The sequence below is a fragment of the Cyprinus carpio genome, chromosome A4 (assembly GCF_018340385.1).
Source record: "Cyprinus carpio isolate SPL01 chromosome A4, ASM1834038v1, whole genome shotgun sequence".
Taxonomy (NCBI): Eukaryota; Metazoa; Chordata; class Actinopteri; order Cypriniformes; family Cyprinidae; genus Cyprinus; species Cyprinus carpio.
In genome coordinates this window covers 6,300,574-6,326,051 of record NC_056575.1, presented here as the reverse complement: position 1 = coordinate 6,326,051, position 25,478 = coordinate 6,300,574, and the positions used below count along the sequence as shown (strand labels likewise).

The 25,478-nt window shown below is 39.8% G+C and overlaps 1 protein-coding gene across 11 annotated transcripts in view; it reads right to left on the bottom strand.

Moving 5' to 3' along the window:
- LOC109075953 (ELKS/Rab6-interacting/CAST family member 1-like) overlaps nucleotides 1-25,478 on the bottom strand; it is a 191,814-nt gene that overhangs the window by 35,294 nt on the left and 131,042 nt on the right. For 7 of the 11 annotated variants that reach the window (XM_042738654.1, XM_042738660.1, XM_042738675.1 and 4 more), the window contains 2 exons: nucleotides 17,702-17,849; nucleotides 2,556-2,654 (listed from right to left, as the gene is read on the bottom strand). In XM_042738654.1, coding sequence (XP_042594588.1) covers nucleotides 2,556-2,654; nucleotides 17,702-17,849 — 247 coding nt within the window. Of the gene's footprint in view, nucleotides 1-735; nucleotides 802-2,555; nucleotides 2,655-17,701; nucleotides 17,850-25,478 lie in introns of all 11 variants that reach the window. The other 4 variants (XM_042738706.1, XM_042738712.1, XM_042738724.1 and 1 more) reach the window with 1 other exon arrangement.

Sequence of the window (25,478 nt, the reverse complement as noted above, 5' to 3'; positions counted from 1 at the left end):
GTATATGTCAATTCAATAGCTGCTTGAGTCATTTATCGAAATCAAGAGTGATTTTAAAGGTTTAAGCTACAGTGATTTATTCATAAAAGCAGTAAGTAAAAGCAGTTGGCTTAGTAAAGTATTTTTTGGAATAAAACACTTAAAAAATAAATACATATATCATAAAAGATACAAAAATATAAATACAAAAGCTTCTGCAGCCTTCTATTTTTATGTCATTCAATGTTAAAAAAAGAAATATAATACATACAAATGCTTCTTGTATTTTATATTTCATTTATTAATTAATTTAACTTCAACTAATTATTTATTTATAAATTTTTTTGACATTTTTCTTCACTGCAGATCAAATCAGAACAGACATGTGACCTATTTTTGTGAGGACAAAAGGGAAACTGTTTGTATGTTTGTGTGTGTTGGGGGGGTGTCTGACTTGCAGATATCAAACTGTGTGTGTGATATCTGCAAATCATATTTGACCATTTTTGAAGTAAAAAAAAAATAAAAAAAATCAGCACCAATATATGCTGAAATGAAGCAGACGAAAAACAGAGAATGATAGAAGATCACAAGACATGAGAACAATGAGAGAGGGGAAAAAGACTGAAAGAAGAAAGAAATGGAAGGATGTACTGGAAAGTGTTGAAGAAGAAAAAAAATAAGCACACTCAAAGACAGTTAACACATGATGACATACAGAAGAAGAGCGTCATTCCCCATTTATACATTTCTCACCCTTCTGAACAAAATGGCTGGGAGAGGGCACGTGATTGGCTATGCCCAAATGCCCTCCTCATCGTCCTATTGGTGGAAAATGAGTGCAGGTTTAATCCAAGGCAGCATGGGATTTAAAGAAAGAAGTTATTAGTGGGTGAGAGTAGGTCATTTATTGCACTGAAATTTCTTAAGTGACCAATTTTCCATTTGACAAACACAGTGAGGAGCAGCAGAGCTTTTCCAATGCAGTGAAAAAAAAAAAAAAAAACTGATTAGTTATAAATAAGACACTATGCTCCCATTAATTTCTCCATCTCTCAGCAGAGGGTTAAGGGTGATTAGTTAGCCATTGAACCAAAGTGAAACAGCATTAAAAGCAACTGGTTTCGCCCCCCAAAAAAGGGGCGGCTATGCTGCAACAAGAATTGAAACCATAGCAGTATGAGCTTGAAATTAGTAACACACGTGGCCTCTATCCCATCTGTCCTGGATGGCTGTGGAAAATACCTGCAATGAATGCTGTCTGAGGTCCCTGTTGGTCCCAGCTCTGCAGTCGGCATGTTTAGGTGATAACAGTGTGATCAGGGAGGTTTGGAGCGGGCTCAGGTGTTGATGTGTGAGGGTGTTCTTATTTGAGTTGGAAATATGTAAGTGAGAAATAAAGATCACAGGAAATTGTCAGCTGAATGTGAGCTAAAAGACAATAAATAGGGTTTGCGATGGGGGAGAAGCCCTGGGATAGCTTTATAGCAGATTTCTGTGTGAGCATGGGAGATTGTGTGTATATGTGCGTGTAGACAGAGTTCCAATGAGCTCACATACTGTACACACACACACACATGGATGTAGTTGGGAATAGCAGGACATGTGTCGAGGCCTGGGCGGAGTGTTGTTGATTGATGTGTTTCTTTCAGCACGTGAATTAGGATGTAGCACTTGAACTGGATTATTCCAGGAGTCCACGGACAGGTATGACACACTGCGTTTAACACATCAAGTCATGTCATAACAACCAGTTGGATTTGTGCTTCCTGGGAGAGCTGGGACAGAAGAATGCAACAGGCCGTCCTTTCTCTTTGAATTTCACTTTCTATTCATCCTTTATCACGTCAATTCTTTCCTCTTTCTCTCCTTATGAACTAATTCCTGTTGGACAGCCATCCAGAGGAGAGAGGATTAAGGCAAAGGAATTCAACATTTAAAAGCAACAAAGAACAAAGCCAGTTAAATCTTCCAGAATCATCCTGTGTGCCGGAACTATTCCAAGAAAAACTCTCAGGGATGTGTGTGTGCGTGCACATTCATGAATGAGAAAACGTGAGCATTTTTTTTTTTGGTGACCCAATATGAAATATTACACAAATTGGACCAGAAGATGCTGTGCCTTTTTGGATATGAAATATGTAATTTCCTGTTGTTTATGTTTGGTTATAATGGCTTTTTTATAAATCAGAATACAGCCTTTAGGGGTAAATTGGATAGAGTGATTCAGGAAGGTTATCTGTGTTCAGACAGATGTGTGAGAAAGAGAGAGAGAGAGAGAGAGAGAGAGAGAAAGAATGAAAGAAAGTTTCAGTGTAAGCCTGGGATTTTTTAACCCATTGATGGTGATGTGAAAGTTAAGTCCATTAACTTAGAAAAATAATAGAACTTGTATCATCAGGCTACACACAATTTAAGGTATAATTCATTATACTTAGCATAAATGGCATGGGATTTAGGATTAGGGTTGGGGGTTTGTTTAAATCACTAAGTATGATCAATCATTAAACCCCATTAAAGAAGTAAAGGATAAATAACAAAAAGTGGTTCTGTAAGGTGCACTCTGATTGACTCACCTGATCTGGAGAGGGTTTGTGATTGGTCTGGTCAGAATTGGAGGCCTTGAGGTGGTCATCCTCATAGTTATCCGCTATTAACTTCATGCGGTTCTGCGTCTGTAAAAGATACAGCTCATTGTAAACTACTGCCAAAACACACACGTACAGACACACTTTTTCCCCGTCATTTCGAAATGAGCCCAGTCCGACTCTAAGCCTGGTAGTCTTGGGGCTTGAGTTATCAGATCTCCATCTCAGCCCATGCTGCTAGGAGTGGAAATTTTATCTGTATGAATTCAATTACAAGCATTATAAGCAGTGATTCTGATATTCCTTTTGATAGACAGAATATTAGTTCGAGCCCTACTGCGAGAGGGGATCACAGCATATTCACGCAAGTTTCAGCTGGAATGAATCTGAGCGGACATCGGCAGAGATCTTTTAAACCCAGAGGAAAAGGGTGTGAAAAAGCAATAACAGAGACAGTGAGAGAAGAGCCGAGATGTAGAGAATCGAGAACAAAACACTAGCTTCTCTCAAATATAAACACATATGCACACTCACCTCCCTGCTTGATACAGATTCAAGCCTCCACATGTTCAAACCATTGCACAGATTAACAAGCGCCCCAAGGTTTCCGTGTCTGCGCACCTCTTAGATTAGAAATGCACTAATTTGTTGGAGACAAGGCTGAGCATACATTTACATTTATGCATTTAGCAGACGCTTTTATCCAAAGCCATTTACAGTGCATTCAGGCTATATATATTTTTTTATCAGTATGTATTCTCCCTGGGAATTGAACCCACAACCCTTTGTGCTGCTAACACAATGCTCTACCACTGACCCACAGAAATACATGCTTTGACACACTCAGCTCTTAATTCTTCTTTTTTCTTATTTTACCAATTAAGGAGATAATTCACCAAAAATTAAAACTGTCATCATTTACCCTGCTGTAGCTTTTAAACGTTATTCACACTTCTGTATATTCAAAGGGACTTGCAAGAACCAACTGTGTCACCGATGTCAAACACGACGTGACACCATCTTTCCACAACTGAATATATGCAAAAGTTAATGACATTTGGGGACAGATGATAAGATATTAAGTCACTTTTTGGTGTCCTACTCACACAAAGCTTATATATGGCTTCAAAACACTTTTAACACACAAGTTGTTTGGATTGCTTTTAAGCTACTTGCTTTTTTGGAGCTTGACAACCTCCATTCAGAGTGTTTTTTGGTTTTTATGTGGTTGCTAGGGTGTTTTGAGCGTTTTTTTTTTGTAATCACAATGCTGTGTGGTTGCTAGGTTCTGAGGTGTCTGAGGTGCTCACAATAATGCTTCAAATTATGCAAAACAGCAGCATAAACTTTTTTTTTTTGCTGTGTTCCTGTGGCTCAGTGGTAGAGCATTGCGTTAACAGCGTAAAAGGTTGTGGGTTCGATTCCCAGTAAACACATTAGGTAAAAAATGTAAGCCTGAATGCACTGTAAGTCGCTTTGGATAAAAGCGTCTGCTAAATGCATAAAAATTTTAACAATTTTAAATGTAAATGATAACAGGAATGTCATATTTTTGGGTGAAATATCTCTGCAGACGAGTTGGGGTCAATGTAGTGAAGTCTTATCAGACCTCATCCCCAGTTTTTGTTGAATAAAGCTCACTTGAATTGACATCTATGGCAGGAATAAGGAAAATGCACATGATTACTTTTGGCAAGCCGACCATCACAACTGACTCCACCACCGCACAGTGATGAAATGAATCAATATGACATTACGTTCGAACAAAAGCGGACCCACACCCTGCCCTTCTGGATTCTTCGGCTTGTTTCCCAGCTGCTCTCTGACCAGAATGTGATGGTTGGGCTCCTTCTGTTTGGTTTTCTCACCCTCTTCCCTCCACCTCCCGCACTCTCAATTTTTCTCTCCTATCCTCCCCTCTGTTACAGTAATAAACAATGTTAACCAACCACGGGGCAGCCGTGGGTTTAAATGGGCCAGATAAACCAGCCTTTATGCATGTTTGGGTCAGAATTATGTCAACGCAAGTGGCCTAGGTAAGAATTAGTATCTTAAAAAAATATATTCTCCTGTGCTCAACAGAAGAAACAAAGTCATATAGGTTTGAGAAAATGCACAGAAAACAGACATCAACATTATACCCACAAGGCATGAAGCTTCTGGTTGCCTCGATTTCTTGTGTAGGCACGACTCGTTCTTTACCTGTTAACAAGCCACTTAGTCAGAGGTTAAATAAAAATGTTGAACAAACAACCTCTGAGCAGCTCTTAGACACCCTGTACTCAACAACCTCTCAGTTTTTCTTTCTGTCTGACAGAAGGAAGGAGTCAGTATGGATGGGGGGGGGGAGACCAGAGGCCGAGATGCTATGAGGGGAAGCTATTATAGCCCCTGGAAAAAAACCCGCAACATTTTAGATCAACTGTCACTACCTCACAAGGAAGAAAATACCCCATTCGAGACAATTTGTTCCACATGCTCAGTGGGTTAGTGCGAAGGATTCAGGGCAAGGGTTCGGAAAGTCAGGCTTAAGCTCTCTAGCTTGTAGTATGTATATCCTGGTACAGACCTACAGAAAGCATAAAAGTTATCATGATGGAGACAAATGTAGAAGAGGAGGGAAAAATTATAGAGTCAACTCTGTTAACATTAGGCATACCTGGATTTCCCAGCATGAACATGCATCGTTCATTTCCTCTCTTGAAAAATCGTAAAAAAGAAACGTGTACAAAAAAAAAAACAGTAAAAACAAACAGTTTGCCTTAAAGCTGTAAGATTTCAGGGTTTTGGGGCCACAGAGCACCTACAGATGACTCTGGCCACTGGAGAGAAAGAAACTCATTTGCAAAGCAAAAGAGAGAACGAGAAAGAGGGGGAGGCAGTATTTGCTTATTTGCCGGCTCACGAGTGAAGTGGTTTTCGATACCGACTGAGTTTAGTGGGGCGCAGGGACTCATAAAATGTTTATTGAACTGCACTGGGGAAATCTTTGCTCATAGGTTTGTACAATTGAACAAGTGTGTGTATATGTGCACTGGGGCGCAATTTTGTTTCTGACATTGTGACTGACTCAAGGAACAGTTCACCAAAAAACATTTACTCACCTTCATGCGTTCCAAAGCTGTATGACTTACTTTCTTCTGCAGAACACAAAAGAAAATATTTTAATGGATGTTTGTCCACGCAATGAAAGTCAATAGGGTTCTAAACCCAAAAATCAAGACATTTTTCAAAAAATGCTCTTTTTTTGTGTTCCATAAAAGAAAGTAAGTTTAACATGATTTTATGGTGAACTATGCCTTTCGATTTCAGTCTTTTCATTACACAAAGTTATTGAATAGTTTCAGGAGACTTGAATTATAGTTGTTTGGTTTAATTTTGTTGGGCTTTTTCAAACTTGACAGCAAGTATGGAAAAAAGCTACGTGACTATTCTTACAAACTTCTCCGTTTTGGGTTCCACAGTCAGAAAAAAAAAGTGTATCATTTTTCATTCAGTCAAACTGAGGAACATTCTCAGGGTTAATAAAATGATTTATGAGGCAATACTGCAAATCTGCCACAATTTTCCTAAAACATGCCAGAGTTACTTAAACATCACTAAGCAGAGTTCCCTCTACCTCCCCCTCAGGCTGACCTGCTCTAACTTACTGAAAATGAAAACAAGGAGATGATTTTCAAAAATGCTCAAGCTCACGTTTTTGTTTTGAGAACAGGTGAGGGGTGTTATACAGTTGCCACTCTCCAAGCGGAAGAGGCCCTCCACCAGGAGATAAACTCGCACCGGAGGGGAGAACGAGAGAGAGGAGACAAATTGCTACAAATGTCCATGTGTGCCCTTCGACCCTTGTCCATGATTTAGCCAATGACATCATGTACCCTACATTACTAGGAGCCACTATACCTCCTGAATTTACTTTGGCAGAACATCCAACCTTCACGCCAATACCCAGACGTGCCTTCAAAACCACGGACAATGGAAGGCAAGGAGGGAGGAATCTCAGAGATGTCAAGAGGGTCCACAGGGAGGTGTTTGTGTATGTACGTGAGGAAAGAGGGAGGTGCGGGTGTACGTTTGTGGAAACCGGATCTCCTAAAAGGGCTGGATGGGTTCTGAAGAGCCGATCCCAGATGGCTATGGAACAGGGAGGCACACTCTGAATTTAACAGCTCATATGTGAGCCATAAAGCAAAAAAGAAAGGAAAGGTGGCCGGTGCTGGAAGAAAGAGGAGATGGTGATGGACAAAGCGGGCTCGAGACACTGAATTGTAATAGAAGGTACTGGACACGAGGAGAAATGGGGAGGTTGGGAAGGAATGTAAAATGGGAAAACAAAATGTTTAAGCTAGCAGGTTAACAAGCAGATGGATAAGCAAGACCCTGTTAAGAAGCCCTCCCTAATTGTAGGAGCCCCTTACATCCATGTGTAATAAAATTGACCATGAAACCAGATCCCTGTCTGAGTGGCTTATGGCAAGGGAACGTTTGTGTGTGTGTGTGTGTGTGTGTGTGTGTGTCGGGGGTTCAGGAATCCAGCACATGGGGCTCTGCTTCTCTACTTTCCTCCTTGTTCCAGGACCACACTTTCCTCAAAATTCCTTCAGATACAGGCAGTGATATGGACCTGATAAAGCCAAGCGGATGGGGGACGCACACTGAGCCCCGTTGCTTGAGCGCACTGCACCGTTTACAAAAACGCAATACAACTGCTCAAGTTACTGCCACCAGCAAAAAACATCACAAAGCACGAAGCTGGAATGCTTCTAAATGCCACACTTTCCTGTTCTTTCTACTTCCTTTATCCGTCTTAGCATTTCCTTCTTTTTTTTTCCCTGCATACCTTGATTGCTTGTTTGGATTTTTTCTCTCTCCTTCTCTCTTACATTCACTTTCTCTCTCTCTCTCTCTGCTCTTATGATAATTGTCAGGAATGCTGACCTCAATTCTTTGGTTTCCGTCCCAACTGGAGAGCTCATTTGCTCACTTAATCTAATCATTTTCACAATTATTCTACTTCACCGCCATTATCATTTTTCTCGTCCCCTTCCACCCTCCCCCCATGTATTGCGACTCAAAAAATGCTGACGCACTGCCAAAAAAGGGTACAAAAATTTTAAATTCGGCAAAGTGCTGACTCACGATTCTCTGTCATCATTCTGAATTCAATGCAATATCAAAGGCCATTTTGTCAAGCTCATAATTGGGGTCACGGAAGTAAAACGACATAACCAGAGCCTTTCCTACACTTCCAGAGTGAAGTGACCTTTCCACAGCACCCCGTGACCTCTAGAGTTCACAACCTCAATCTACTTCCTCTCTATCCCACCTTTCCATGCCTTGCCACGTTCATCTTTAGTTTTAGACATAAAAAACAATATTGTATATACACATTGCAAAGATTTAATTATACTGGCAAGACTAAAACATCCTGACTGAATAAGCATAGACTCACTGCTTGGAAAAGCTGGAAGAGGACTGGGAGAGTTGCCAGATATATGACATCCCCAAACTTAAAGCTACATCTGAGTTGACAATCAAAAGTTTCACACGTCAAGGTTTCCTTGGAATGGAATCAGTGGCTTAAACCAGAGGACAGCCTGGACAGCTCAGTGGGTAAAGCAGCAGACTTTGAATCTGAGACTCCTGGGTTTTCAATTGCACATATTTAATGTGTGTCAAATTACTCAATCACAATAATAACATAATGACTACATTTTAAAAATTGCGTAATAGATGGGGCAGCATTTAGTATTTCAAATCATGTTTCGTCTTTGGAACAGGCATGACTCCTAAATTTTTATTACACTGAGTAATGATTATAATAAACAGATTAAACAATCGGTCTGTGAAAGAAACCGAACATTTGAACCAGGTCACGGAAAAGAATCAGACGTTCCCGTTTGGATTACAGGTAATATTGCTGTAAATAATGTTCAGTTTCTTGCACAAACTGATTGTTTCACTTCATAAGACCTCGATATATATCGTCAAGAGCCACAGATATTAATTTTGTGTTGCCTGATATGCCTTTATTCTCTCAAAGTCACAGAAGCCGTTGAATTGCATTTTATGAATCACCAAAGACCATGATTTCAGCTAATAATCTTTACTGTTCTACTGAAAAAACTCATCAACATTTTAGATGGCCTGAGAATGAGTAAATTAACAGCAAATCGTTATTTTTAGTTAAACTGTCCCTTTAATGCAGAATTGCTGTGTAAAGGAGTGTGCAAGTGTGTCATGCACCTGTACACATCATGAGTAAACCAGAATAGGCAAAGGAAAAATGAATATGCATTCCAGCAAACGTATATTGTCAAATGAATATCTTGAAGCTGGTCTAAAATAAAAATAAATAAATAGATAAATGAAATAAATGGTAAAGGGAAGTGAAATATGCATCCAAGCACCAGACAGACATACAGACAGACAGACAAATGAATGAATAGTGGACTTTTGCTGTACAAGTAAACCCAAGTTTGTGTATGCATGCGTGTGAGTGCTGAGTTTCCACATGAGCTCTGAAAAAAGTAATGTTTTATTAAAGTCCCTCCATTAACAGTAGGAGTTTGAGCTCCATGGTGTTCTCCAGGTCACCTCTAAATGGGTTTTAATGGGTGTCTAAGAGAGTACACACACACAAACCCCACACATACACCCTGTTGTAACAATTCCTGTAAATGTAAAGCATGTTTGCCACAGATACACCAAACCTCTTTCCACCCCAGTATTTAGTTTGTTAAAGTGCACAGTAAGTACTTCTATGACAAATGAAGTTGAACTCAAACTTAAACTCACATTTCCCACACAAGCATCACAGCCCATGCAATAACCACTAGGCAATGGTTCTTTACCCCAATAATGTGCATGCCAGTAATGCCTATCCTTGAGTTTCCGGTCTTCCTATTTCCACGTACCAGGTTCAAGCGCCAACAAGCAAACACCACAAACCAGGCAGAAATAGCACACATGAAAATATTCAAAGTGTAATGGTTGAGTATATAGAGTATTAATGTATAAAGTATAAAGTTTGATGTAAATATAACTGCTTTTATGCAAAGGTTAAAACAACACACATTTACTACTTTTGGCTAATAAAGACTAACATTAATATAACAAAACAAGCATCTTCCACTATAAACATAGGAAAATTCCAATAAAAAGAAGAATATTTACAGGATACTGCACTAATATAAGGATTCCACTGTTGACTATCGAACCCTACTTTGGTTTTGTGCACTTTGATGTTTGATGTTGCTGCCCTTTACTACTCTAAACAATGAACATTAGAATAATGTGATTGAGGACGAAAAGAAAGTCACAAATAGTCAAGAAGAAAGAGTTTAGTGCTCTGTCATGGTCTTTTTTCAGACCATTAAAAGTAATTACTAAGTCTCAGAAGTCGCTAAAGAGGCCAAGACATCAAAAGCAAAGATAACACAAAAATACAGTCCCAGATCCCTGCATGAATAACCGTCGCTGAGATAAGTTCCTTGGACAAGCATAACAGAAAGGATACTATAGTGCTCCCTTGATTGTGAGCTGCAGTACTTCCAGTGTTAGAGGTCTGGGATTAAAATCGAACAGAGCAGATAACTGGGAAATGGGTGGAAACAGAATGGTCTCTCTGTTCTGGGAGCCCAGAGGGAAGCAAACAGACTTCTTTGCTCGGTTAGAATTAGAAGGTTGGTTTTTGCCACGGCAAGAACAGCTCTTTCTCTCTCTCTCGTGCCATATATACAGTACACCAAATAAGAAGGGTGGTAGTTTGGAAAATGTACAAACTGATTAATATTTCCTTCAAATAATATAAAAAAATAATTCATTACATTACATTTTTTAGATTTCTACATTATTTGTTGGAAATAATAGTGGTTGTGGAGGATAAAAGCAACTTGTAAAAGTCTGAATAGGAGAAATCATAACACTTAATATGGTAGCAATAAAAAGCCAAATGCCTTGACTTTCCGTAAAACAGTGGGAATTTTTTTCCCCTAATGTTTTAGTAATTTTTGTGTGTGGTTTGAGCTAAAATGGCCAATTTACTGTATGACACCATTGTTGTCAAATTATATTAATGATTTGAAATATGTTATTGAAATTAAATCTTACACATAGTTTTGGAGATTTCAGGCTTTTTTCATTCAAAAAGAAGAGTGAACTGACTTGCCTAAATAAAGGAACTAAGCATGTTGCTGTGCAATCTTAGGGATTTTTGTCAAAATCGACTAAATTTCTAAATCTGACAGCTAAGAAAAGCTGCATAATTTGAGGTATCGTTTGTGCCTGTTGAATAAACATGGCGGACGAGCTACGCACCAAAGTTTGATACTTAGGATTAGAGGTTTGTTTAAATCACTAACTGTGAGCAATAGTAATAGTGATGCTTGGCTTGGCAAATACCACTAATCACACAAGAAAAACAATAAGCAAAGCTTTAGAAATGAGCTTGAATTTAACAAAAAAATTGTGTAACTGGCTAGGAACTGAGGTAAGAGGCGAAGAATCCCAGGTCATCATTCCGACAGGACAGGAGAGCCAGAAATGGGAATAAAGGCAAAGAAAGGACAGTCTCCCACCCTCATTAGAAATCACTACTAAAACAGCACTTTCAGTGCAGTAGAAAAGTTTTACCAACTACAATTAGCAATGTTAAGGCAAAACCCTGTAATAATAAAGCTGCCAAGAGTCTTCACGGCTTGCTAAAGGGGAACAGAATGTCCTAAAAAAATTCATTTGTCTGACTGAATAACAACATAGTAAAATGTTCTCCACAATCAGAGATGCAGTGGAAAATCTCCATTTCCTCTCCTACACAACGTCACACGTTGGACGAGCTGGACACCCACAGGCCTTATTCAAATAGCCATTTAGCGGCTTGTGTTTTGAGGTCTCGTGTTCTGAAAACACAGCAACTCTTTTTTCCTAAACGAGCAGCGAGTGTTGCATCAGATCCAAGACAAATCCAGCACGGATGGGCCCCGTGAGCCACGACCTCCATTCGCACAGCCCCCTCGGCTCAAGCTCTCCAAGGTCTGCAAGACCTTCAGTGAAACAAGATCCTGTAATGAATCGAACACTTGTTGATGTTGGTGTTTGTGAGCCTTTTTTTCTGGATTTCTTTCCCCTTTCCCTCCCTTGTCATTGGCTGCAAAATGCTCTAATTTAAGCTCTGTGATCAGTTTGGCCACAGCGGGGATGTGAGGCGCCCAGAGCTTAGCCTTTGCAACAAAACATCAGCATTTTGAACCCAATAAAGGTACACTTTCAAAGAGATGCACACAGTGGCCTTGGCAAGGACTTGCCACCTTCACATTTTAAGTTTATTTGTGGATAGTGGATAGACAAAACCATTTTATTCCTCTGAGCGGTGCCCAAAACCACGGTTCTGCTGTGAAAAGCAGGCCTGAAGCCCTTTACTGAATTCGCATCTCAGCCCATCCCGATGCCCGTTGTTGCCCTGAAGCCATACGAGGACAGCGACTCTGGCGGGGCCTCACGGAGGCACTGTAGCAGGTAATGAGAGAAAGACGTATCGACCCAAATCCGCAGTTTGCGAAGGGATGGAATTACCAACACCATTCCAGGACTTGTGGGAACTAACACTAACACTCAATCTGCGGTTACAGAACTGCAACGAGACTTTTTAACACTGTCCCAGAGGACCAGCAAACTGTAATTGGTCTGAATCACTCCGGGTCATCTCCTTAAGAAGCGGATGGGGTTAGTCATGAGATACACCGGATACAAACAAACGAGAGACCAAAACTGCAACTCTAGTCCTTGGAAAGCACAAAAGAGTAATGAAGCTTACCGAAATTGTCAGGATAAATATTGTTTCCCTCCATACGTCTTGATTTGCTAACATAGACACACTCAGACGCCTGGACAAATTGGACTCTGGAGGTCTATGGAGGGAACGGGTGAGTCGGACACTTTGGCACATCTTCAATCTCTGAATAGAGACTAAAATACACATTCACTTGACCAATGTCTCTCTCTCTATATCTGAAAGAGGCAACATGTCAGTTCACCCACACTTCATTACACACACACTCGATATCCTCATCTCCAAAAAGGTGGAGCACAGTGTTGACGCAAACTCTCTCTCTCTCTCTCTCTCTTTTACACACACACAAACACAGGAGACTTACAATGGAAGTACATTGATGACTTAAACCCTAACCTACTGTATGTCTACAAGCTAGGATGGAAAAGTATCAGAAGTGCAGTGTATATATATATATATATATATATATATATATATATATATATATATATATATATATATATATATATATATATATATATATATATATATATATATATATATAAATAACTGCCTACAAAAATAAATCTGATAAATAAACACTGAGCTTGCCTTTTTCCATAAGACATGTTCATTTTTGGCTGAATAAAAGAAAAAAAAAATCATAATTGTGTTATTTTTGCATAAATGTAAACTTATCATCGTAAACATAATAAAATCCAGAAATAAATGAATAGATGACACTATAACAATTCTCAGTGGGAAAAGGCATTAGTGCAATTCCATTGCACAGCATGACTGATTTACAGCACTGTCATGGTCTTCTTATTTTTCTGTAAAACTATGTAAAATAAATCTGATCCGTGAACAAAATCTACTTTAATACATCACCATGTAGAAGAAAATTAAAGGTGACCCCATGAAAAGAAGTCTTACCGTCATGTAGCTTTAAAGCAGCATATCATAGGTTACTTTAAAGACCATCCTTCTATTTCCAACAGTGCATTATGTTGCATTATGTTTTCTGGGGTAAGGTAAGAAATGGAAGGAAAATACTTTGCTACACTGCACCATACAGGGTTAAAATATAAGAGTGCGTTCATCAAAATTGGTACCAAGAATTATGCAATTTCACTAGCATTGCTATCGACTACTGACTACCTAACATAGTCCAGTCCCACCATAACACTCCTGCTGACATAAGAAACGCCAAATACACGCTCACACGCATACATGTCTGCTGACATACAGTTAACAGGGGAAAAGGCAGGAAGTCTCTGCTAAGATCCATCAGGAGGCTGAGAATTATGATGGAGGAGGGGTTGGATTCGGAGGCGGTGACCACACTAACCATTCTACACCTTTCCACAGCACACAGAGAGCTCACTGTGCATGAGGAGAGCCTCTCACAGCCGCTGAGGTGTCGTAAAGATTTCAAATTTGAGCAGCGAGATGATTAATGGTCTGAATCATGCTCCACGATAATGGCGTGGATTAATTCAGCCTCTTCAGACCGCGCAGGGGCAAGGATGATAAATTTTATGACTTATCAAATATTTTCTGGACGCCTCGTGCAGGTGGGAGGGTTTTCTGCGGGGTTGGAGCCAGGACTGCTTTTAGAAAGGCGAGGCTGGGTGTGGGGGACTCAGATGGTCTGCGGTGGAGGTTTTGGTCGCCCTCCCTCACCGGCTGCTGTTCTTGTGCTAATAACATGCAATATTTCAGCACTATGTATACTGTGCACAGTATGCAAATATCTGCCAATATCTGTAAATATTTACTGCTAAATTTTAATACATAAATATATATCTTAAATGTAACTACAAACAAAATTATGAGTGAAAAAGTCAAATGGAACAATTACCCTCATCCCTAACCTTTGAACATACATTATCAGCCAAAACTTCAGCCACACTTGACTAAATTTAGATTTCATGATGAGAAAAATCCAAAAATAAGCTTGATTTGATTGGACAAAATTCAGCATAGTGCAGGGTAAGCTATTAACATTCCTGGTCTATTTTTCCAGAACAGTGAGTTTGTGTACATGTGCATATAGTGAAGAATGACCTTTTGACTGCAGTGTATAAGTTCTGATCTCTCCTTATCCAGCTCTCTTGAAGCAGCGGTAGAAACCACCCTCCCTCCAAAGCTAACTGTGACATCAATGAACCATGTGATGGCAGCTGGGAGCAGTTCTCACTCTGCCGTTTAATCTGCAGCCTGCAAATTTGCACAGGACAACTCTTAAAAACCCACTCCTGTGCTCCACAGTGACATGCCGTTCCACTCTCTCAAGTCTGCTAATAAAACTTGGACAGCACATCAGAGCTGGGTGAGATGTCACGGCGCGCGGTGGAGATTTATGGAAGGGCAAGAGATGTGATGGAGAGAACATTTCACTACACCGCTGCTTCAAAAGATGCTCACCAGGCATCAGTCCTATTTTTACACTGTCATCATCACAGAGGCTGACAGACACACAGACGGAGACCAGAGAAGAAAAAGAACAAAATGGAGGAAGAAAAGAACAAAGAATTCATTTTCTTCCTAAAATACATCAGAAATATCTTGAAAAGTGATGTATCCCAAAACAAAAACAGATTCGGGATGTCTTCTCTCGCCTCTCTCTTTGTTATTAAAAACTTCCTTGCTCATTTTCTCTCATCTATGCTTTTTTTGCGGTTTCATTCTAGTTCATTTCCTCCGCTTCAAATCTCTGGATCACAGGAACGGCTGTTGATTATGCAGCATTTTGTTAGACATCAAATAGTCCCATCTGCTCGTCGTCTAGAAAATATAATTTAAACATGATGACGGGATCCATTTATCACACACTGAGTACATCCAAACCTGCTGTAGTGGAATAAAACAAGTGAGAAGCCACGTGATTGGCTGAAGTTTCTTAGGATAAAATGCACACAAATTTTTACTTTCAGTACGATATAATACGAGTTTCAAAAGTCTTTTTCGAAGTCAGTCTGACCTACTGCAAAATGACAAAACACAGACAAACAGATAACTGACATTTAAAAATATTAAAAATATTTGATATTTATTATAAAGAGGGAGACTAGAAAATGACCAATGCCTACATGCAGAATTATTTTGAAATCATTTCATTTTTTTTCAGTATAAATATATATATTTATTATAAATTTATTTTAAATTCTACAAAAATTCCTTGGCATTATAGAATTTTTACTAAAACAGTACATTATATATTAACTATTACCGCCAAAATGCATTTTTTGGGAAACCCTATATTTAAAAATAATTAGAAAAACAATTATTGGTAGAAAGATTTGATCAAACCTCTAATCAAAGCAAAAAGTATCATGTAAGCAATATATTTTGTTTCGCCACATCATTTGACAATTCACACCACAGTTGGTCATGACATGGTGTAAGGCCACGCTTTTGACAAGATTGGACAAGTATGACCAGGAATTTTCCCTCCTCTGAGCCATTACCAGCCCTGCATCTGTATGCACATCTGCCTCTTCAAAAACCGAAAGAAAAATACTCCATTTATGTACCACTATGTCACACTCATCCCCTGTCACTCAAACCCTACGACCCTGATCCCCAACCCTAATCCAGATGCCGCAACAGTAGACAGCACTCGCCCTTCCCCTGGGCCACGTCAAACACCTTCGGGCTAGTTACAGCCATCCATTCTACACAGAACAGAAGTTGAAATCTTAATGATTATAAATGACAAATAATGCCAAGACTGCTTGTAATGCTATGAATTAAGAGCGGAAAAACGTGTCCACGAGGGACAGGCAAACTGCGGGTCCTTGACCTCTCCAATGTTGGCTCCTAACTTTGACCCTGAAGTAAAGCTGCCCAGAAAGACCTGATTTAGGACCACCGCGTGCAACCTTTACAGCTGACCTCAACCATTAGTATGTCAGGAGAGCAACCGGCCTCTGACCGGCTCTTAACCAAATTCCCCCCCACTGTGATTGACAGTGAGCAGGAGGGGGACGCGGGCTGCCCTCCTGATCTCAGGGCTGCGGGTGAGAGCCGAGCCCCACAGCTATCTGCACTACTGACACCCATTTCCTGTGGAATGCTGCAGCTATGCAACGCGCTGATAGCCTGTCATTCAGAGAAACAGCCAGGGAGGGGTGTTTTCCAGCGGCGCGAGTGTGTGCCCGTGAGCATGAATGGAGCCAAAGTGAGGGTGTGTGTGTTGGTCCTCCTGCTCTTTTTGTTTTTCTGTGGCTGCTGGGTTTTGTATATGCGTGTGGCCGGTTTGCATTGAAAACGATGATGCGAAATGTGTGTGCAGGTTACAAGACTTATCTGGATGAATGTCAGCTATACCGCATTAAACAAAGATTAGAAAATGGTATTTCAGGCTTTCAACTTCAAAATGTGTTTAATTCAATGCCACTTATTTCTAGATTGAAAAAATGGCATAAAAAGAATGTTCACTTATAGATTGCTAGTAAATTTCACAGATAATTACAAAGAAATAAGTAACAAACTGAGTGGAGTAGAATGACTATGCAAAACTATGCAAAACCTTTTTTACAGTGTAATTATTTGTGAAATTTGCTAGCAATTTCTGAGTGAAAACTGTATCTACACCATTTTATTTTTCAGTGTAGTCTGTGTGTGTTTAAACTAGTGTGCATGTATTTGCAGGTGGTTTGTGGGAACCTGGAGGAGGAGTCAAATAATCCTAAAATTGCCCTTCTTGACGGGTCTGCGGCCAGACATCTGTAGCCTGTTTGCATCTCCAAACTTTGGGATGTCGTTCCCAACATGTCTCCTCCAGAACTTGTTCTTTAGCCTCTCCTTGAACTGCTAAACAGAACCACGACAGCAAGGTCAGCTGGTTACTGATAGTATGAACACACCATCAGGATATCCTGTGTGATCTTATATTTCTGAGCAATCAAGCCCCTCTATATTCCAATATTCCAGGTTATTGTAAACTTCACATCTGTGGGCAGCATCTGTGGCATGCTCTCAATTATGGCACACAATAATTTTGACTCACCTCTTAAGTCTGTAAAAACAAACACAAAGTGTTTTTACAGTAAAACACAATGAGAGCCTGAAGGGAAAGAGAGTCAGGGAGCTAAAAAGCAAACCCTATTTGGGTTAAAACACAATTTGTCAGTGAAACAAAAATGTTTGTTACTTGAGCTGTAAAGTCTAAATTGTTCCTTTGAGGTGGGACTATTTTTTTATGCTGACGAATGTCTGGTTAAGCTTCACCAATGTAATTTCTCTGGGTGTGGTTGCAGAACTCCACTAGGAAATTAGGAGGACTGAGGTCTGTGTTCATTTTAGTCTATGGTTTTGCCTCGTGCCTTGGTCTGGGGAGCCTGTTGGTTGTTCTCACCTGCTGTTTGAGCTGATGTACCAGTCGGTCTTTCTCCCTCTTCAGCAGAGCCACTTCATCTTGAGTCTTCTTCTTCTTTGAGGACGACAGCTCTAGAAGAGCGATGTTGGCGTCCTTCTCACTGATGGCTGCCAACAGCGCCTCCTGCCTGTTTGGAGGAGAAAACACACACAGTTAGTATTTAGACCACTTTGGACAATGCTTTCTAAGTGAAAGTGACGTGACGTGTGGCCAAGTATGGTGTCCCATATTCAGAATTTGTGCTCTGAATTTAACCCATCCAAGTGCACACACACAGCAGTGGCCAGCCATTTTTGCTGCAGTGCCCGGGGACCAGTTGGGGGTTCTGACCTCAGTCGTGGTACTGAAGGTGGAAGAGAGTGCTGCTCATTCACTCCCCCCACCTAGAATCCCTGTCGGTACCGAGACTTGAACCCACGACCTTCGGGTTACAAGTGCGACTCTCTATAACCATTAAGTCAAGACTTTCCCTTCTACAGACACATCCTATTCACAAAAACAATTTTGATTCCTCATAACAATCCCTAGATCTGTGGTATTTGAACATATGATACTTGACATCATAATGCTAGGGTGTTTACCAGGTGAATTGTGTTTTTTTTTTTTAGCATGCAAATGGTGTGGGAAGTTTAGAGATTTAGTAAAAAAAAAATTTTTGCTCAAAAAGGCTGTGTTTATTTAATGAAAAATACAGTAAAACAAATTGAAATAAAATGGAAATATTATTATAATTTAAAATAACTACTTTTTATTTGAATATATTTTAAAATGTAATTTATTCCTGTGATGCAAAGCTGAATTTTCAGCATCATTACTCCAGTCTTCAGTGTCACATGACCCTTCAGAAAACATTCTAATATGCTGATCTGATGCTCAAGAAGTATTTTTTGTCAATGTTAAAAACAGTTGAGCTGCTTAATAGTTTTGTGGAAACTGTGATAATTTTTTTTTTTCAGGATTCTTTCATTTTCAAAATTTCAAAAGAATAGCATTTATTTGAAACGTTTTGGTAACATTCTAAATGCCTTTACTGTCACCTTTGATCTATTTAATGTGTTCTTTCTGAATAAAATATTTAATTTCTGACCTCTACTGACCCTAAACTTTTGAATTGTAGTACAGTATATAAATGATGTGATAGCAAGCACCACAAATAATATATTCTAGTCATCAGTCAAGTGCCGCTGGTTGAGGGAGTGAGTCCTGTTAGGTCAAAGCTGTGGTAACGGAGTGAGAAGGAGAATGAACATCTTATACTGGCAGTAAAGAAGGTCAAAGCCTTGCGTGTATTGACAAATAGAGGCAGCAAACTGGAGAATGTCTTATGGTTAGCGTTAGCCAGTGGTGAAGTGTGTGTCAAATACATCCTCCCTGTGCCTCTCTTTCTTTGCCTCCTTTTAATTTTCTTGATGAGCACTGATATATACAGAAACTCACTGGATCCATTCCAAAATCTAGTGAGCTTCCTCACTGTCTACTGTCCTCCTAGACAGTTGCCTTCTACGGTAGCATGCTAACTGAAACGGAACATCATAAGAGATTGATTTGGAATGCTCTATGTAGGTTGCAACACTAAATTAGAACTTCTATGAAGTGCACAAGTGGAGTTTGGTGTTAGCATTTTGCTAAGCTAACAATGAGATAGCATTAGCATAAATATAGCAAGCTCAAGTTTTGCATACAACTTCTTTCTTGTCCATTTTCATTAATGAAATGATTTTAAATATATTTACATTTGACATCAAACTATGCATGCCAACTGGCCACATATTTGCGAGCTTCCTGAATAGCCTAGTGTTCTCCTATAGCGAACTGTGGTACTAGCTAACCCTCTGTCATATATCTAATTATTGTCAATCACAACTTATCATATTTTATTATAATATTATATGTTGTATATATTATTAACAATAGTAAACATAACATTTAAGCATATTATATTAAAACACAATGTGTTACTAATAAGTTGTGGTAGTTATTGAGGCTAAATGCGGAAGTGATGCATAGAGTCCATTCTCACTTTGTCTGCCATATTGCATTTCCCACTGAGTTCACAAGGCATTCTGGGATTGCCTTCTCTGTAAAAGATGCATGCAACACGAATTTGGCGTCAGATAATTGCTTCAGAAGCCTTAAAATTAAGCACACTTGTTTTATAATGTCACACCTGTATTCATCTGATGGAAAGGGTGCAACTTTCTGCAAATTAGCTTTTTCTTTTATCAGTTTCTCAATTGCTGGCAAAGTCTCTCTTTTTCTTTCTCTCTGTATCACTGTGTTCTATTCGGTTCCTTGGAGGAACTGACTGACCTGATTCTATCCAGAGTGACATCACAGCTGTAGAAAGAAGCCTGTGTACCTGACAGAAATACACACACACATACACACACACCATGTGATGCCCATGGGCCGCCATACAACTCTTTTGACCATCAAAAGCAATGGAGATGTTATATATCCCACAAACACACGGGCCACCCAGGTCTGTAGAAACCACCGTGTCCTGGCGCAAACTAATAAAATGAAAGCTGGTGATGTTCCAGGAGGCTTCTGAGCACTAACATGTCCTGTCAGAGAGGCCTTTTAATACAGTGACCTCCTGACTAGCTGTGCTCATTATGGTCAGGTTCAGACCACAGGCAGCAGCTGCCCCTGAGGTGAGTCAGTTTACTTTGGGCAAAAAGGAACTTCCCCTTCAGCTCCATAACCTCCCTGCCTGATCCCGATGAGCCCTAGAGTATCTGCCCTGCCAAAATGCATGAGGACACCACTGGCTAAAAATAAAAATCAAAGCGAAAGATGAGGTGAAAACAGAAACCCAGCGAGGGCGGCATTAGGAAAGGCAGATAACAGGAAGTGGAGGGATGTGCGCTGGGATACGGAGGATAAGGAGTCTGAAATGATGGATGAGAATGCTCACACGTCCATGTAAACACACACTCATGCACATGATATTCAGGTCATGATAACATACATTCTTCTCCCACGTTTCCCAACCACAGGAAATGAGGGAGAGATAGATGCCGGTCTTAGGTAGAAAAGAAGACTGAATCGGAATTGCTCCATGTGTAAAATTATCCCGTAGCATGTGTCCCCTCAGATTAATCTTTTAACAAGAATGGGATTTTTCCTCCGTGATCTAATCTTTCCCATTCACTGGGTATGTTGATATCACAGATGGCCACAGGGAGAGAAGAGGCCTCGGTCACAGGAAAGTGATGACTATCCACCTTTTTCCTCAATGCGGAAGTAAGCCTATGGGTGAGACTTCTGTTTCATTAGCCGCTATAGTTAAATAACGAGGAGAATAACAACGTGCAGTAAACAGTAAAACTGTTTGCACCACAAACCAGTGTGTTCTTAATTAAGATAACTGATTAAAATAATATGATAGGACACATCAATTGTCAATATCAAGCAGCAAAACTAACTGTTTTGTACAGCTAAAAATAGCTGGACGCAAATGTGACCGGAAACTAGACCCATAGAATTTACAAATGGTGGCACCCATTTTTACGTCAGGAAAAAGGTGGATAGTCGCGACCCACTTCCTCCCTCACTAAAACTCCTGATTTGAGAGGAGGTATATATATATAAAAGAATACATAATATACACTACCGTTTCAAAGGTTTGAGGTCTATATAATGTATTTAAAAATGCATCAAATTGTATTAAAATTGAAAACAAATTCAAATAAATAAATAAATGCACCCTTGGTGAGCCTAATAGGCTTCTTTAAAATAAAAAAATCATAAAAGATTGACGACTTGGTTACTAACTTGTGAGAACTATTGCTAAAAATTGTTCAAAAACAATTTAAAAACTGACTATATTACCCATTATTTTTGTGTGCTCTGTAGTTTCATTCTACTGTATTGCTAGCTTAGCAACACCAGAGTCTGCTTGTTAAGTCTGACATCATTGTCCATGTTTCTCATACAGGGCTCATAAGCTCTGCTGAGATAGTATTCTAAATTAAAAAGTGTAGAGACTTGGACCCGGAAACATATTCCTTAAGTCATGACTCAACAAGCTGATTGGAATCAATAGCTAAGTTAAATCTCCTACAAAGCTTTATTTGTGTGGCACATGGACTTGCTGACTAGAGTGCTCCAATTATGCCACTTACATTTAGGTTAAGACGCTACCTTAGTAGGCAACCTCATATGTAGGTAGTAGACAGCAAGGCAGAGCTTGTGTTCCTGGTACTAAAAGAAGACAAAGCCTCTTATCAGGAGCACAGGGAGACAATGGGCCCCCACACATTTGTTCTGAGAGAGATAGGCAAGAGTTAATATTGATCACTAAGAGGTCAAGTGGTCAATCAACTCCTCCCATGACAAAGCCAATCGGAGAGAGGGGAAGCGCCCCATCAATCAATGCATTTCATCACTGCCCTCAACACTCAATTTCCTCTCGCTGAACTCTGCATTCCTTTAAGCCTCTTGCTTTCTTCTCAGGGGTCCTCAAGCAGGCCTAAAAATACGCATCCTCCTCTGTTCGCTATCGGTTTTGTGTTTCTATGGGTGTGTACGCCAGTGGAGAGATAATGAATAGCCGAGGAGGTGGGCCGCTTGTGACGGGACGCACTGTGCTGGTTAAACCACCGGAGAGGGAAACACCACACAGAGCGCCAGGAATGACCAGTTTGGCGGGTCCTTAACATGACTTATTACAGCCATTCCTACTGTATGACAACAGCCGGATGTAAATGATGGCATAACGAGGAAGGAATGTTAAACGAATGCAGATCTGAGGTCAGCCGACTTTCACCGCTTGAAAATTTTAATTGTTGCCTCAACCGGGACCATTCTGGAAGAGAGATAAGCTTCTTGGAAACACAAAGGAGGAGAAATGTGAAGCAAGGACAAAATACTGCAATGACAGATGGATGAATGAACAGAAAAAATATATTTCAAACTATTGCAATATTTGACCTTATATTTTTACCTGGATAGAGAGAGAGAGATGGACGGACGGATGGATGGAGAGATATAGAGGATGGATGGATGGATGGATGGATGGAGAGATATAGAGGATGGATGGATGGATGGATGGATGGATGGATGGAGAGATATAGAGGATGGATGGATGGATGGAGAGATATAGAGGATGGATGGATGGATGATGGATGGAGAGATATAGAGGATGGATGGATGGATGGATGGAGAGATATAGAGGATGGATGATGGATGGATGGATGGAGAGATATAGAGGATGGATGGATGGATGGATGGAGAGATATAGAGGATGGATGGATGGATGGATGGATGGATGGATGGATGGATGGATGGATGGATGATGGATGGAGAGATATAGAGGATGGATGGATGGATGGATGGATGGAGAGATATAGAGGATGGATGATGGATGGATGGAGAGATATAGAGGATGGATGGATGGATAGATGGATGGAGGGATATGGATGGATGGATGGATGGATGGATGGATATGGATGGATGGATGGATGGATGGAGGGATATGGATGGATGGATGGATGGATATAAACATGATGGCTGGATGGATGGATGGATGGAAATTGAGGTGGATGAATTGATGGCCACAGAGAGACATATTGATAGATGGATTGATAGATCGATGAATATGAATGGATGATGGATAGGAGAGATGGATGGGTAGAAGAATGGACAGATATAGGACACATGGACAGATGAATGAATGGTTAGATGGATAGAGAAATTACTAGATAGGTGGATGGATGGATAGAGAGATTAATGGATAGACAGAGAGATGGTTGGATGAATAGATGGATGGCCATCTATATATATACACACAGTAGGAGGTTAATAAGTAGGTTAATGGATGGATGAAAGACTGATTGAAAGACAGATGGAAGTTACATTTCTTTTAGCATAAAACAATCACAATCTTAAGACCAAATCTAAAATCACAGGACTGCTTTTATAGCAAAAATAACACTACATCACTAGGAAAAAATACACAGCTTTTTTCCATTTTTACAGACTCATATCTATGCAATATCTAAGCTGTAATATAAATGTCTATTCCTTTAACACTTCAATATTTGCGGGCCGCTGATTTGAAGGAGAGGGATTTAGAGAATACCATTAGCAGGGAGGAAAGAGTTCAGAGAACGTTATCAGCCGAATCCATCAGTACTAAGTCCTACCTGATACTGCCTGATCTAGCACATAAAAATAAAATACAGGCCAGCCGCGTTAAACAAACTGAGTGTTGGAGGAGCCCCAGCACATTAAAAAAATAAAAATAACCCTAACTCTCCATCACTCCCTGGCCCTGAGCCACAGCCTGGCTTTCTAGGCCCTTTTTCCAGGGATGTGTGTGTGTGTGTGTGTGTGTGTGTGTGTGTGTGTGTGTGATGTGGGAGAGAGAGAAATATAGTGTCAGTTCTGCGTTCGGTGCGTGTGTGTATCATGCAGGAGACGTGTGGAGAAATATGGTGTACGCTCACTGTTCATTGCTATCCCCGGGGCACGGAGGACCTTCAGTGGCTGCTTTTGGAGTTGGTACCGCTGGTAATAACGGAGAATTATAGAGGACGACTGTGCTGAAAATCCTCTCTTGATGGGCACTGCGAAACATTAAAGAAAAATCTACAACCTTGCACCTTTAAAGCTAATATTGACTCACCAAAAACTATAATTTCCAGTGTGTAAGCAATCTGAAAATATGGGTTTTGTACTTCCTGAACACAGTAATAGCTGTATTAATCTTGTAATATACAGAATAGCAGCGCTTGAGTGACTGCATACGGATCCACAAGAGAAACAAAACTGGAACAAGCGAGACACCTGGAAACACATGCTGAATCATATCTGGCACGAGGGCTTCCTAGACATTAAATGTGAATTTAAAAGGCTGCTGTCAGAGTCAAGATTGTCGGGGAAAAATCTTGTGTGTGTATAGAGAAGAAGCAGTGTAATAATAAGAGAGCTTTTAAATGAACACCTTTATTGCTGATATGTGGTTTTGTGAAAAATGATAATGAGAAATTCTCCCTTCCACACTGGTGGGTCCCATAAAAGGAGGTGCGTTGCACAGATTTTATTTGTTGCTATAAATCAATCAATATTTTTCAATGGCAAGTGTAGATACTGTTATGTGGAGGAATGATTAACAATATAATAAAGATATAATAATTAAAATCTGTGAGCACTACTGAAAATCTGGGAGTCAAAATCAAAAAAAAAAAAAGGTAAATATATAAAATAAAATATATAAAAAAACAAATACAAAAAATGTATGTATAATGTATAATCTGGAAAGTAGTGGAACAAAGTAGAAATCAGGATAAGGCATAAAATTATGTCTTCAGAATCATTCATAGATTTGAAAATCGACTGAGAACTGAACAAATAATTCTAACCAGGCTCAGTGGAAGAGGGCAATCATCAGTTTTTATAGTTATTAAGGGATAATATAAGTCTTCACCTTACAAATGGTTGACAAAAGCAAAAATGCTACAAAAAGCATCATATTTTGTGAGAGAGTGTGATGTGCTTGGGCACAACAGACACTATTTTTGGAATCAGCACCCCAAAATTACAAAGAAACAAGCATTGGATTTAATTCAGCAAATATGATCAAGAGCAGTGATCTAAATCTAAAAAATGACCCATCTGTAAACGATGACTGAGGAAAAAAAAGTGTGGAAATGAGACACATGCACACACATGCTGACCCCTTCTCTTCAATAGCACTCCTGCTCTTATCAGCTGCTCTAAAGGCTGACAGGCCGAGCTTAATTAGTGC